Source organism: Phoenix dactylifera, chromosome 10 (genome assembly GCF_009389715.1).
Source record: "Phoenix dactylifera cultivar Barhee BC4 chromosome 10, palm_55x_up_171113_PBpolish2nd_filt_p, whole genome shotgun sequence".
NCBI lineage: Eukaryota > Viridiplantae > Streptophyta > Magnoliopsida > Arecales > Arecaceae > Phoenix > Phoenix dactylifera.
This window is the reverse complement of record NC_052401.1, coordinates 1,236,792-1,250,549: the sequence shown is the minus strand read 5'-3', so window position 1 is coordinate 1,250,549 and position 13,758 is coordinate 1,236,792. Positions and strand designations below refer to the sequence as shown.

At 39.5% G+C, this 13,758-nt stretch overlaps 1 protein-coding gene across 2 annotated transcripts; it reads right to left on the bottom strand.

The window, feature by feature from the left end:
- Positions 1-1,827: 1,827 nt before the first annotated feature.
- LOC103703179 (early nodulin-20-like) lies at positions 1,828-3,368 on the bottom strand. Of its 2 annotated transcripts, none has more exons than XM_008785949.4 (4): positions 3,081-3,368; positions 2,857-2,978; positions 2,353-2,775; positions 1,828-2,171 (listed from the first exon to the last, which is right to left on the bottom strand). In XM_008785949.4, the coding sequence occupies exons 1-4, from the start codon at positions 3,226-3,228 to the stop codon at positions 2,070-2,072; spliced, it is 795 nt and encodes a 264-aa protein (XP_008784171.2). In that variant the 5' UTR covers positions 3,229-3,368; the 3' UTR covers positions 1,828-2,069. The 2 variants fall into 2 exon arrangements, with proteins under 2 accessions (XP_008784171.2, XP_008784170.2); XM_008785948.4 differs by having other exon boundaries at positions 1,831-2,183; positions 3,081-3,362.
- Between the last annotated feature and the right edge of the window lie 10,390 nt (positions 3,369-13,758).

The following is a 13,758-nucleotide window of genomic DNA, read 5'->3' as shown; positions in this document are numbered from 1 at the left end:
CTTGAATCAATTCAATTTGCTTTTAGGCCTGATCTAGTGCTTGCAAGATGCTTTACTCAAAAAACAATTTACTTTTGGAGCTCATATAAATTCATTTTATTATCTTGTACAATCTAGTGGCTCTAAATTGGACACATAGACTATAACCTTTTTTAAAGGACGGTGCGCATCAAGTGCTGGTTGGTAGGGAAAATAAATGGACAATAACTCATAGGCATACACATATACCTTTTCTGGATTGTACTGTATGGCGTATAGTACAGTAAGATATAATAATTATACAAAACAAAAGTTGCAATATACTTAGATCCTTTCAGAGATTGGGTGCCTCCGGAGAACTTGAGCATCTCGATTCCAGTCTATTTGATGAATGTATAGATCAAAATAGTTTTCATAGTCTTGCTCTTAATGATGTAGATGGCAAGTAATTTGCTTAATTTTTTAGGGACCGCAGGATATTAACTCTCTCGCTCCCTCTTCGTTGGCCTCCTCCTTCTCCTTCATCTCTCTCATAAGAAGACCAAATTCTAAATAGTGTTATTCGCAATTTTTTAAAACGACTGAAATATTATTGATGTTTCCAAATAGCTAATTTGGATGATGAGGCTATATTTTAATTTTATGGCTTTTGGCAAGGTATAATTTTTGAAGATGATTTCAAGAAGTCCCACCTTTTCTCGTGTCGAAGCCAACTTTTCTGAAGTAACTCTTGGACACCGTACTCTTTTCTATCTACTTTTGCTTTTCTCTTAAGGGCGCTAAATCTGCATGCTTTCCTGTTCCCTTAATTTTTTTTTTCAAACCAATCACAAGGCAATTTCTCTCTCTCTCTCTCTTTCCACAAAAGAAATCTTTTGCTTTCTCCTTTTCTTTTACTTTATCTTGTTGAGACCATGCAAGAATCTGACCACTCCTCAATTGAAAGTTCATTATTCAATAGACTAGAAACTAAGCATGAAGTGTGGTTGAACCTGAGGAAGGTAATTGGTCCTCTTCATGTGAAGTCCAGTTCAATCGCACACTTTTGGTACAGGATGCTGTAGTTGATTGGTGCATGGATGGTGGTAAGTCATTACAATGGTTCCTCAAGTTTGTAAATAAAACTGATGCAAAATCAAGCAATGGTGAAGTGCAAGAACTAGTTTATCTTATAGAAAAAATTGAGAATCTAAGAAGTATGCAGGAAAGGCAATGGATAGATCAAGAAAACCAGGGAAGTTAACCCTCTGACCCCCATTCCTGCTTTAACCTGGGCAGCGGTCGCATATATAATGACTTTAAACCCTTTCCATTTGAAACAATACTGCAATCAGAGAAAGTGGGAAAACCTTTTCCCAAGTTTTTTTTTTTTTTTGGGACAAGCTTTTGATCATTTCTATAAGAAAGGTAGTTAGAGGGAGGATCTATAAGAAAGGATAAAAATCCATGAAACTGACTCATCAACATTTCTAAGTGCGTGGTCCTCGAAGCCTTCCCCTTCATATGTTTTGAAGAGGGGTGAGCTGCGAAGTTTCAACTGCGAGAATGAAAGCATGCTTAATTATGAAAGGGAAGCTTCATGCATGCCAACTGCACAATTGGATAGGGAAATCTAGAGAAGGTTCTACTCAAGGAACAAGATTTCCAACACCTCATAAATGATCGAATTGGTCCTGAATCAGAGTCCAAGCTTATCTTTTTAGATAAAGAAACAAGTCTTTTTCAGAAATAAGGGTGGCCTGATTGCATCGCTGCAACCAATTAGGATGCTATTTCAACATTAGCCAAGGTCCTGAAGAATTAAATCCTCAAAATTTAGAGTGCAGGAAATTCTAAAAGTCACAGATATTCTGAAAAAAATATGAGTTATGAACTAGGCCATCCTGATGGACCTCATGTGTATCAGAAAAATAAGACACCCAGCTGATCCACATGACAGTTTTCTATTATGATCAAATGTTTGATCTTCCTTAAACAAGATCTTAAACTTGAAAATTAGAACAAAAGCGAGCAACAGCTGCAAATTAACATCTCCACGAAGGTTGTTCTAGTATTTGTACAGAGTAGTTTGGCTGTCAGCACTCAGCAGTTTAAAAGCAAGTCCCCAAAGGGAAATAGCGCTCTGCCGCGAGCCCAAAGAAGACCATCATCACCACCATCAGCCAGGATGTCCCAGCTCGGAGAAGAGACCCCTGTCCCACCACCTGCAGCCAATTAAAATAAAAACACGCACGCACACGCACGCACGCACACAAAAAAAGATGGCGAAAGAAATAAAAAAAGAGTAAAAGGACTACTCATTTTCTCAATCATCATTTTTCGGAGAGGAGGGGGGGAAAATAAGTTGATGGAAGGTGAAGGAAGACAACGCACCTGGTTCGCATTCCCAGGGGAGGGCAGAGGGAGAATGGTAGCCGAATCCGTCTCGTCGCTGGGAAGAGGAACCGCCGGATTGCTACTGATGAACGGAATCCCACCGCCGGAGTCCGGCAATGGAGCGTTCGCGGGGGCGTGACCGTTGCTCGGCTCCAATGGGCCGGAAAAAGAAGGAGCAGCCGCCTCCGGCGCGGGCGTGGGGGTAGAACTCGGGGAGCTAATGGGCCAACCGTGGGAGGGCAAATCCCCGCCCGCGGTGGGCGGCAGGGCAATGGGGAACGGGGCGACGACTGTTGGAGGGAAGCTGGGGGCGAGGTCAGGGGTTATCACCCTCACGAGGAGCTTCTCGCCCTTCTCACATCTCCTTCCAGAGCTGTCCCTAGGGGAGAAGTAGTAATAGCCTGGGCGGGCAGCATGCCACTGTGCGCGTGTGTGTGAGAGAGGACATGACATGAGTAGGTAATATGAGTTGAGTATTAACAGTAGAGTAGAAGAGAGTACCGTGAAACGGGTGGAGTTGCTGCCGTCGTAGATGAGGGCAGCCTGGGAGAAGCTGCAGCGATCGAACGCCCTTCTATTGTGGAAGAGGTAAAGATTTTGGAGATGGTGTTTGTGCCTGAACACTAGAGTGGGGTAAGAAGCAGAGAGGAGCTGTGAAATTAGTCGCGGAGAAATAAAGGAAGAATGGGATGCGCATTGCTCAACAATGACGGTCGTGCACTCACCAAGAGAGTCTCCAACTCGAACCGTGAGGCCTTTCCACTCGGCGACGCCGTCCATGACAACGGCATTCATGGCTTGAGAGGGCCGAGCGAGGAGGAAGAGTAGAAGCGAGAGAATTAAGAGGAAGGAAATGGAGAGAGCTCCTCCCATGCTGCTGGATTGTGGTACAACAGGGGAAGTATGAGCCTCTGATGTCTGAATTATAGATACTCTTACTTTCTCGTGAATCAGCCGACGGTGTCGAGACGAAAGCTTTCTGTACGAGCGAAAGTTGCCTGTCGCCAGACTTTGGCGTTGGAGTTAGAGAAGGCTCCGAAAACCGAGCAGTTAAAAAGCGAGAGGGAATCTGTAAAAGGCAAAGTCGGGCATCGATATTGGGAACCGAAGTTTAAAGTTAATAGCTTTTAGTGGTGGAAATGAATTTAATCTAAGCAAATTCTAAAGTAATCACCTTGGTCAGGGAGCGGTTACTCGTTTATTAACTCCAAAATAATTCAGAGAGCAGTCTCCCAGACAAAGGACGAAGACGTTGTCCAGCGAGGCGTGATAGAGTTTTTGTTTGTATCTCTCTGTCATTTGGTCCATGCAACGCATACGGCATCAGTCTCGAAACGTGATGCTGCGGGGAATTCGATGAGTCAATTTAGGCAGTTGAGAGCACCGTCCATGACTAAAGCCATCATCAATTAAAATTTATGGGCCTGGAACTGAAATCGAGGGAGAACAATATAGATCTCGGCATGCAAGAATGAACACATGATCGGGTGCTGGACTCACAGACCTGCGTAAACCCAATCTGGAAAAATTCCAGATGACAAGACGTTCATCAGCATAAACAGAAAAGGGAAAAATACATATATAGCTAAAACACTGGGATGATGACAAGGAAATAGTCCAGGTCATAACTGTCTCATCAGCAAAGATAAGAGAGAACCAGCTGAAAAAAAAAGAAACATATATAAGTAGTAGGCTCGAACTTGTATCGTTATGTGGCAACGTTTATAACTGACAAAAAAAAGAAAAAATACATAGGTCAACCCAACAGAGATATGATCACTGTAATCTATGCCGTTGCACTTTTCCTGCTAAAAAACTTGGAACGGCAACCATCTTCCCTTGTCCAATCTAAAATGCCACCATCTCTAACTATTTTGTTTGCGCTGCTGTGAGTTTTGTACACGCAAATGTATTCTTCTGAAACAGTCGGCAAAGATTGCTGGTGGAGGAAAACAAGTGCTAAATATGCCCTTGTCCCCTTCTTCTAGCTATAAGAGGGGGAAAAAAAGGATCACTATAAATTATGATGTCTGGAGCACTCATCGTACCACTGCATGGAGTGAGCTCTCCTCAGAGAACGTGGTGGTTTCTTCTTCTCGATAACTGGGATCAGATACTTCAGGAGCTGCAAAACATACGACCATCAGTTAGTCCAGCGTAATCCTACACTTTCTTTGTATAAATACCTATACAAAGTAATGCCAAGCTAAAATGATAAAATAGGCTCATGCTCGAACCGGACAATATACTGTTTCACGTACAGAGATGCAAGCAAACAAAGGAACAGAATATCTCGGCGTTGCCAAAGTATTCTGAGAATCATTCTAGTGGATATGAGGGATCCAGCTCATCACATCACAAAGTATACAAAGAAATACATATTTTTTTGAATCACCCCCCACCCCTAACACACACGCACGCACCAATCGAAAAACTATGACCGATAAAACAGGTTCTTGGAAAGGAAATAATATGCTTCTGCTAACCAAAAATTGGCAGATAAATTGCACTCAGTAGCTTACAATGTGAAGAGATCACCAGCATTGGGTGATCGTTGGGTGGCAGATATACCATTACGCCGGTGGCCGACCTAGCTTGCTCGACCCTGGTGGGCTAAAGCCTAAAAGGCCTTACTATAGGTGACCTGATGGTTCTAGGTGCGAGGAGATGGGATGAGTCTATCATTCGATGAGCCTTTGGCGAGCAGTTGGCTGAGCAGGTTTTGGCGCTGCTGCTCTCCGTGGGTGGTGCTGAGGACAGGAGGGTATGGGGCTGGATGGGCAGGTCGGAGGTGAGGACCAAGGACCTCATGGAGCTGGTTAGGAGGACACCGGCTAAACAATTTGAGGGGGGGTGGATCTGACAGATGCGCACCCACCCCCGGGTGGCCCTATTTGTGTGGAAAGTGGCTTGGAGATCCTTGTCTACCAGAGAAGTGCCGGCTCGGTGGAGGGTGGGTGTACCTTCGGACTGTTGGACTTGTTTGGATGTGGAGGAGTCTATTTTCCATGTTCTGTTTAGATGCCAGCAGGCTAGTCAGATTTGGGAGTATGTGGCAACTTCCGTCGGTCCGCTATGAAAGTGGGTGTCGACTGAGGACTTCCTGACCTTCCTATGGACTTCTTTTCGGAGGCCAGCCAGGATGGAGCAGGGGATTAGGACAGTTTATCTGGCTTATCACTACCGGCTAGGTAGGAATGCCCGAGTCTTTGAGAACAGGTGCGCATCAGAGGTTGGTGGTGGACCAGGCTCTCACTCATGCGGCGGAGATCCTTGATATAGCCACTTTGTCATCCCTTGGGCTGGTAAGGAAAATCTGGAGCTCTCATTCCGCTCTTGTAGCGCCCAGGACTATATCCATTTTCTGAGAGCTCCCACCCTCTGGCTTTCTCAAGGTGAACTTCAATGATAGTGTCAGCAAGATAGGAAGCAGCAGAGGTGCTGGGTTTGTCATTAGAGATTAGGAGGCCAGACTTGTGGTGGCCAGAGGTCGATGGATCTTTGAACGGACTGTGGTCGGGGCGGAGGCCAGAGCTGCATGGAAGGGTGTCTCCTACGCAAGGCGAGTGCTAGGCACGGATCGTATCATCCTTGAGGAAGATTATGCTACAGTGATCGAGTACATTCAGAATTCAAGAGATCCTGGCAGCAGGATGCGACTGATCCATGATATCCGTCGACTCTTGGGTGAGTGCACCTTCTATCGAGCCACTCATGTTTAAAGAGAGGCAAACAGTGTGGCTAATTAGGTGGCTTCCTTTGCGGCCCAGCATTCTAAGGGTTTTATTTGGGACAACCACTCCGTAGTTCCGACATCCTTGTATTCTCTTATCCTCTCTAATTTTATGGGTTGCACCCACATTCGTTGTGTGTGAGTCGCTGTTGTACCAAAAAAAAAAACTCACCAGCAAAGAAAAAGAGGAACATAATAGAACATGATTCTAAGGCACTTCAAGAAGGATGACTCAAATGCTGTGCTTAGATCCTAAACATGTCTTTAGTGGTTGCAAATTGAAGCTTCAAAGTTCAAACTCACTGCATCATGTGACCTTTTCACCAAAAGACCAAACCTACAAAATATGGGCCCAAGATATGTTCACCAAGTTTGGAATGCTATCAAATGTGAATGATTTATCCACTCTTGTGCAGTTATCCCTCAAGAGTCGTGACACTTCGGAATCTCACATCAGGAACATCATACTTTGATGTGGAAAATGATATGCAAGAGCAATATGCTAGCCAAAATTCCTGATATGGCCTCTTCAGTGTAAGAAGTAGGTATTGCATGCTTTCATCAAAATATGCTGAAATGGAGCGGACAATACAAGTTTGACAGAAATTTAATTAGCATCAAGGCCACCTTACTGCTGATGCAAATATAATCCTATTAAGACTTAACAGCAATTCTATTCAACCCATGATGCAACTTATACATATCGATTCTCATTTGGTGGTAACATGGCAAATCCAAAGAAGAAAATGCATTTTGGGCCCATTCTTTGGAGGGTAAAAGACTTACCTACGAATATGTATTTTCTTGGAGAAGTGCTTCCGAGGCAGCATTGAGATAGGAGAATAATTTATCTATGTTCTTTTATATATTGGAAAGTGGCTTCAGAATATGTTGTCTTGCTTTCCTACTTTTCTGAATAAGTTGCTATAATTTATCCATATTTCCATAATACGCTTTATTATATAAATATTATTATATAATATATTAATATATATTCTATTCTATTATTATATAATGCAATAGTAATATAATATATAAAATATTATGCAAGATATTATATTATATTGTATTACATAATAATAATAATATATTATGTAATAATATAATATATTATATAGGGTTAAAGATTTTTTAGGAAAAAAATAAAAATACTATTTTATCGGCCGATGGGAAAATGACTTACCGACCTCTTAGGTGGGCAAGAATTTTCCTCTTTTCCATTGATAAATGATGGGAAAAAAACTTACTCATCTAGAAACACATGAGAAGATGGAAAAGTTAGCCAATGAGAAAATTTAACTTTCCCATTGACCATCAAAGAATGAGCCATCCAGCTTATCTTCACTTTATATTATAACTTAGGTTATCTTCACTTTCAGCCCTAGGTGTTTTAATTAGTTGAGCAAGGGAAGACAGCTATGCAGTTTATAAAACAGTCCAACCACCTCTAGCACATGCAGGTCTTAGGTCAAACTTCACAAGTGTCACTTGTTTGGTACATGAGTAACAACCATGACTACAAATTGAAAATTAGAACCTTGTGGGAAAATTGAGGGAAATAATGGATGGATATGGAGAAAAGCCCAGCAATAGTGCTGCTGTTGAGCACCACCAAAGTGTTTCATCATCGTGGAGAAACCAGATAAAATCATTGCGGATATTTCTGCCCGTATCGAACATTCTTCTGGCGGAGCTTTCTGCCCGCATCGAACATTCTCCTAACGGGGCGGAGGCCCAGTGGGGGCTGCTACGCGGGGATGGGCTTGTCCCTTCCTCCCCTCTACCTCTTTTTTCGGGTAAAAAAAAAAAAAAAACAGATAAAGTCAACAGGCCAAGTATGTCTGAGACTCTGAGTAAAAGATGTGGAAAATATTGAATGGGCCAATCGGACATAACAAAAAAATGAAGCCTGTGGGTCTTCACATCCCTAGATGTAGGCAGCATATGCAAGGAAGTTCTTGTTGGACTCAAGCTTACATTAATGTTCCACGAAGTCCACAGAAAAATTGGACAGGGAGCATGAGAAAGGATTCAAAGGCCTGCATCTATAATGTAATATGACCTAAAAAGATGCTCAAATTTCTGACAAGATTTTTTTTTTTACAAAAAATAAAATACTCCATAGAGATGGAGAAACAGATACAAAGTAGGTTTAAAAAATCTCTTCAAAATGATGAGTGGTAAAGAAGGAGACTCAGGTCCTGTTTGGGGGAGCTTTTGGAGGGCCAGAAAGCACCAAAAGTACTTTTAGATGAAAAACTGTATTTGGTAAATTTTTCAAAAAGCTGTTTCAGCTTTTGCGGGAAGCTGAAAATAGCTTTTGAGAGGAAGCTCCAATTTGGAGCTTTTGGGAGGAAGCTGTTTCAGCTTTTTCGGAAAACTGTATTTTTGACAAAAATGCTCATATTAAAATAACATAATTACATAGTTTGTCCCTTTATAAACCTAAAAATCTGCTGGAGCCAAGAACCCTAGCCGTCAAACTCCCTTCCGTAAGAAAAGGTATTTTTCTTTTCAATTTTTGTATGCATCTCTTGAACCACATTTTAAAAGAAAAAAATTTTAATCCTTTTCCATACCTTCCAAAATCAATCTATTGTTTTTTTTTTTATCATCAACCTCGCGACCCACGCTGAGGTCCTCCTTGAGCGTGGACCACGAAGAAGAGCCCCTGGACCGCGGAAAATTATTTTATGAAAAATTATAAAAAATTATTGTGGGAAATTATTTTATACTAATAATTATAATATTTTATACCTTTATTTTTGTATTATACTATAAATATAATATCATATTATATTATATCATAATACATTAATATGTTATGTTAAATAATTTAATATTATGTTATATTATGGAAAATTAATTTATACTAATAATTATAATATTTTATATCTTTATTTTTGTATTATACTATAAATATAATATCATATTATATTATATCATAATACATTAATATGTTATGTTAAATAATTTAATATTATGTTATATTATGAAAAATTAATTTATACTAATAATTACAATATTTTATCTCTTTATTATTGTATTATACTATAAATATTATATTATATTATATTACATTATAATACATTAATATGTTATTTTAAATAATTTAATATTATGTTATATTATGAGAAATTAATTTATACTGATAATTATAATATTCTATACTTTTATTATTGTATTATACTATAAATATAATATATATTACATTATATCATAATACATTAACATGTTATGTTAAATAATTTAATATTATGTTATATTACCAAATATTTATTTACTCTAATAATTATATTACTATTATGCTATATTAACATAATATTATTTTATATTATAATAATATTATACTATATCGTATATTTATGTATTAATTTATGTTATATTTTATTATGTTCTGTTGTATAATACTATGCAATGTCCTTTACGGTAATTTTGTCATACAAAAATACTTTTTCAGTTTGTTTACCAAATACAAAATAAACTACCACAGCACTTTACGAATGTAGTTACCAAACAGCAAACAACTTTTCATAACAGCTCTACTTCAGACAGCTCTACTTTCAACAGCTCTACTTCTAACAGCTCTACTGCCAACAGCTCCTCCAAACAGGGCCTCAGTCAAAAGCTCTATTTGACTTCCATAATATATGGATAGCCTGAAAGATGTCTCGCGGAGAGGGAGTATATAGAGGGGTGGTGCGCGAGTTCGCCGTCGAGGATGACGGCATCACCCTCGACGACGCCATCCCCGGGTCTCCAGGCCTAGGGTTTTGGTTCTCGATGGCAAACCTCTCTCTTTCTCTCCTCTTCTTGCGCCGCTCGATGGAACCATCTAGTAGGAGCCCTTCTTCATTCAGCGACCGGTCTTCGGAGACGAGGGACTCGAGCGGCAATTTATGAAACCCTAGGGGTTTCGAGAAACCGGAAAGCGGCTTCAGAAGTTGCCATAAATGGAAAACAGCGGGCCGGGCCCTTCTATTCTGGTCACCGACGGGGTAACCCAGCGGAGGTGACTCTTCGGAGCGCTTGCTGCGTTTCGCCCCTGATGTCCCGGCTTCTCAAGGTAAAAGGAAGGTAAGGTCACTCCAGGTGAGTTTAGGATGGACACGGCCGCCAGCGGCCGGTTTTCTTGGTAGTTAATTATTTACTTCTCGTGATTGCCGCGCCAAAAAGGTCCTGTTTTTTTTTTTTTTTTTTTTTGGGGGGGGGGGGGGGGGGGGGGGGGGGGTTCAAAAAAGGTCTTTGTTCGTAGTTTTGCCGTCATAGCATCGGATTGTCTACGAGGAGTAGTTGACGGACTTCTTTATAGTGGATATTTATATAAAATTAAGCTAAAAATATTATAGTAATTATATTTATTCACCCTGCTAGCATGTATTTTCTAAAAAAAATCTAAATTCAGCTCATATCTTAACCTTTAGATTGTAGAAAAAAAAATATCGAATTTGGATTGGATGGTGTTTGGTATATTCATAATTATATTTAAATAGATGGCCTAATCTATGAATACTATAAAATTGTCAGTTCAATTCTTTAAGAATATCCAAATAGGCTTTAAGTTGTAACATTTGTTACCATGTTGCCTCGTGAGTGAATAAGGTTAGCTAACAATATTAAAATATCCAACATGCGCCAAATATGCAGATCCATCTATTTTACTCGAGCCTTCGTTTTAGGTCGAGGTTGTTGCTGTTGTGTTATTATGAGACATTCCACACTTGTTATTTCTTTTATTTTTTTATTTTTTATTTATTATTTTCATAAATAAAATTATAAAATTCGAGATAAAAATATATATTTTATTATATTATTTTTATTTTTAAAGGTTATTTTTATTATTTTTAAAAAATAAAGCAAGAAATTTTATTTTAAATAAAGTAAGAAACTTCACAATACCAAACATATTTATTTATTTTGTTTCTAAAAATAGAAAAATAAAAATGATACCAAACAATCTTGATAGCAGTTTTTATACAATTTATTCAAATACAACCGTAAATCATCGAACATCTTCATTGTTAAAATTTTTTACTAAGTCAAATATAATAATATAAAAATATTTGATATAGTAGCTCCTGAATTTAAAATACTTGTGATATGGCAACATTGTATTTTTATAGTTTCAACAAATAATGGTTATTATAACTTGTAACATTGTAGTAAAATAATATAATGATATGAGTTCATATTTATTAGCAAAGTCAGGATATATTGCATTGTTTTCAAGTTGTGCCTGCAATGTTGTTATAACGAGGATATCTTTGGAAATGAAATAAGTTAGTGTGATTCAACATTGGATAATTGATACAATTAAAAGCAATTGATATATACAACTGTAATGAGGGACAAAACCTATAAAATTTCATTTCATGGCAAATGCTTGTATAAATATTATTATCACAAGACAATTTTCCCTCATCTTTGCATGAGAATAAAAATATTGAAATGGGTATTACTATCTCCCACCTATATTTTTATTCATTAGCAATATCTAAGTTTGAAATATACATATACATTCTTTTTGAAGTTATGCCTGTAATGCTATTATAATGACTTTATCTTTGAAAATGAAATAGGTTAGCGTGATTGTAGAGATATATTTCAAAATTAGATACTTCAGAAAAATTAAAAAATAAGGAATAATTGAAACAATCCATTAGCAACCACGAACTTTTCCATGAAAAATGATTGTGATGCACAACTAGAATAAGGGGGAAAACACTGGAGTTTTATCCCATAATAGTTTTTTGCTTAAATTTTGTCACTAGATATTTTTCCATCATCATTTTGCATGAGATTGTATAATTTTGTAATGGGTGTTATTTACATCATACGAATTATGTTCTACATAATGAAATACCAAGAAAGGTGCAGACCAAAATATTAAAGGTGTAGGCTGAGATATTAAAGGTACAAGATCAAGTGAATATAGTATAGATTGAAAAATGTGAGAATCATTGGCCCAAGACAAGGCTATTTATATAGTGGAAGCCAAGAAGTAGCTAATGAGCCGCTCGTACTACTTAGTCCATGGATGAAAATGCTATCTAAAATATATTATGCCATGTGGAACAAACCAACAAATGGATACACTTATCATATCTTTATCTTTATCCCAAAAAATAGGAGAAGTGAGATAGTTACACCTATTTTACCACTATCTATATCGCTATTTACAACATAAAAATAGTGGTACAACTACTCAGGATATAAAAATAGTGGAGGAACGATAACTATTATGCATAAAAATAGTAATCTACCTGATGCAAATCAAAAAAGAATAACTTTCAAAAGTTAAGCAGTGACACCTATCCCAGTAGTTAATGGAACTATAATCATCATCCCTCTTTCGTTATTCTCTTTCCAGATATCGGTGGCACATCTACATGCATGATTGCTCAATTTAATCATCAACCTTGTTACCACCCTCCCTTAGCAGATAAATTTTTCTGTCATACCCGTCTCCTGACGGTCACAACTCAAACCTATATCCAACTATAGTGAACACTGAAATCTCCGTGACTCCAGCTATTATAATTGTTGCTGGAAATTGGACCCGGGGCAACCGGTCAGCCGAGAAGGAGGAGCTCCGGCGAACACTGGCGGGCGGCGATCCGTCGACGAGCGGCGTCCTCTGGGGAACCTGCAAAAAGCCGGTGGCCGGAGTTTCCGGCGCCGGCCCTCCGATGCCTAAGTCAAAGGGGGGCAAGCGTATATGAGGAGAAATAATGTGTGTCCAGAGTTCTTGCCTTCCAGCCCCCTCTAAGGTGGAAGGGTTCTCCTTTTATAGAGGGGCGCTGGATTACCTGTGATGCGATGGGGCGAGGTTGCCATACGACTGAGCACGTTGCATGAATTGGTGCACGATCAAGTGAATTAATGCCTTGCCATAGGGGATGAGGTCGGAATCAAGGAGTTGTCACGGCCGACTCGATGTAGCCGAGCTGATTTGCCGTGGAGGATTGGAGATCCGTAGATAACAGGCGCCATGCGCATTAATTGTTGAGTTAGCCGGAGATACACATTGATTGTGGAGTAAGTCGGAGGTACGCATTAATTATGGAGGAAGCCGGAGGTACGCATTAATTGTGGAGTAAGCCGGAGATCTGCAGAGGCCACGCGTATTAAATGCTAGGGGCGGTGGCAGGGTATGATCTCTGATCGGGCTACAGAAGAATGTGACCACGGTAGGTGAGTGGCGAGGTTGGACTCCCGAGGTAGCAAGCTCTGAGGTCGGGCACCTGGTCGGGCGCCAGGTCGAACGCATCCGAGGTCGAGAGTTCCGAAGTCGGGCGCCCCTAATCACATACCTCGTGATATGCTCATATGATGTGGGGCGACATGTATTACCCCAACAATAATAGTGAATGGAAATCATGACGTCCAATTCAGATCGAGTGGGGCTACCCTTGCTCTATTATGGTATGACCACTTCGTATACACAATCGTGCCGTGTGAGCAAATTAAGCTAGATCAGCTTGTTTGGAAGACGTGTCCTGCGACCAGAGCTTAGACGCGACTAGCGGATTCTCGGATTGGGTGCTTGATTAACAAATATTGTTTGACGTTTACCAAGAGTAGAACCAAGTGAGCTTGTGACAAATTTATGTAGGGGAAGCGAAACTCTTTCCTCCCGAAGCGTCTTGAAGCGTCTTTTGAAGGACAAA

What these genes read in the sequence shown, in the direction of transcription:
- LOC103703179 (XM_008785948.4), bottom strand. Translation starts at nt 3,228, where the DNA reads ATGGGAGGAGCTCTCTCCATTTCCTTCCTCTTAATTCTCTCGCTTCTA. An exon ending in TCGAGTTGGAGACTCTCTTG is followed by an intron (nt 2,979 to 3,080) that starts GTGAGTGCACGA and finishes ACCCCACTCTAG; the next exon opens with TGTTCAGGCACAAACACCAT. An exon ending in GCAACTCCACCCGTTTCACG is followed by an intron (nt 2,776 to 2,856) that starts GTACTCTCTTCT and finishes ACACGCGCACAG; the next exon opens with TGGCATGCTGCCCGCCCAGG.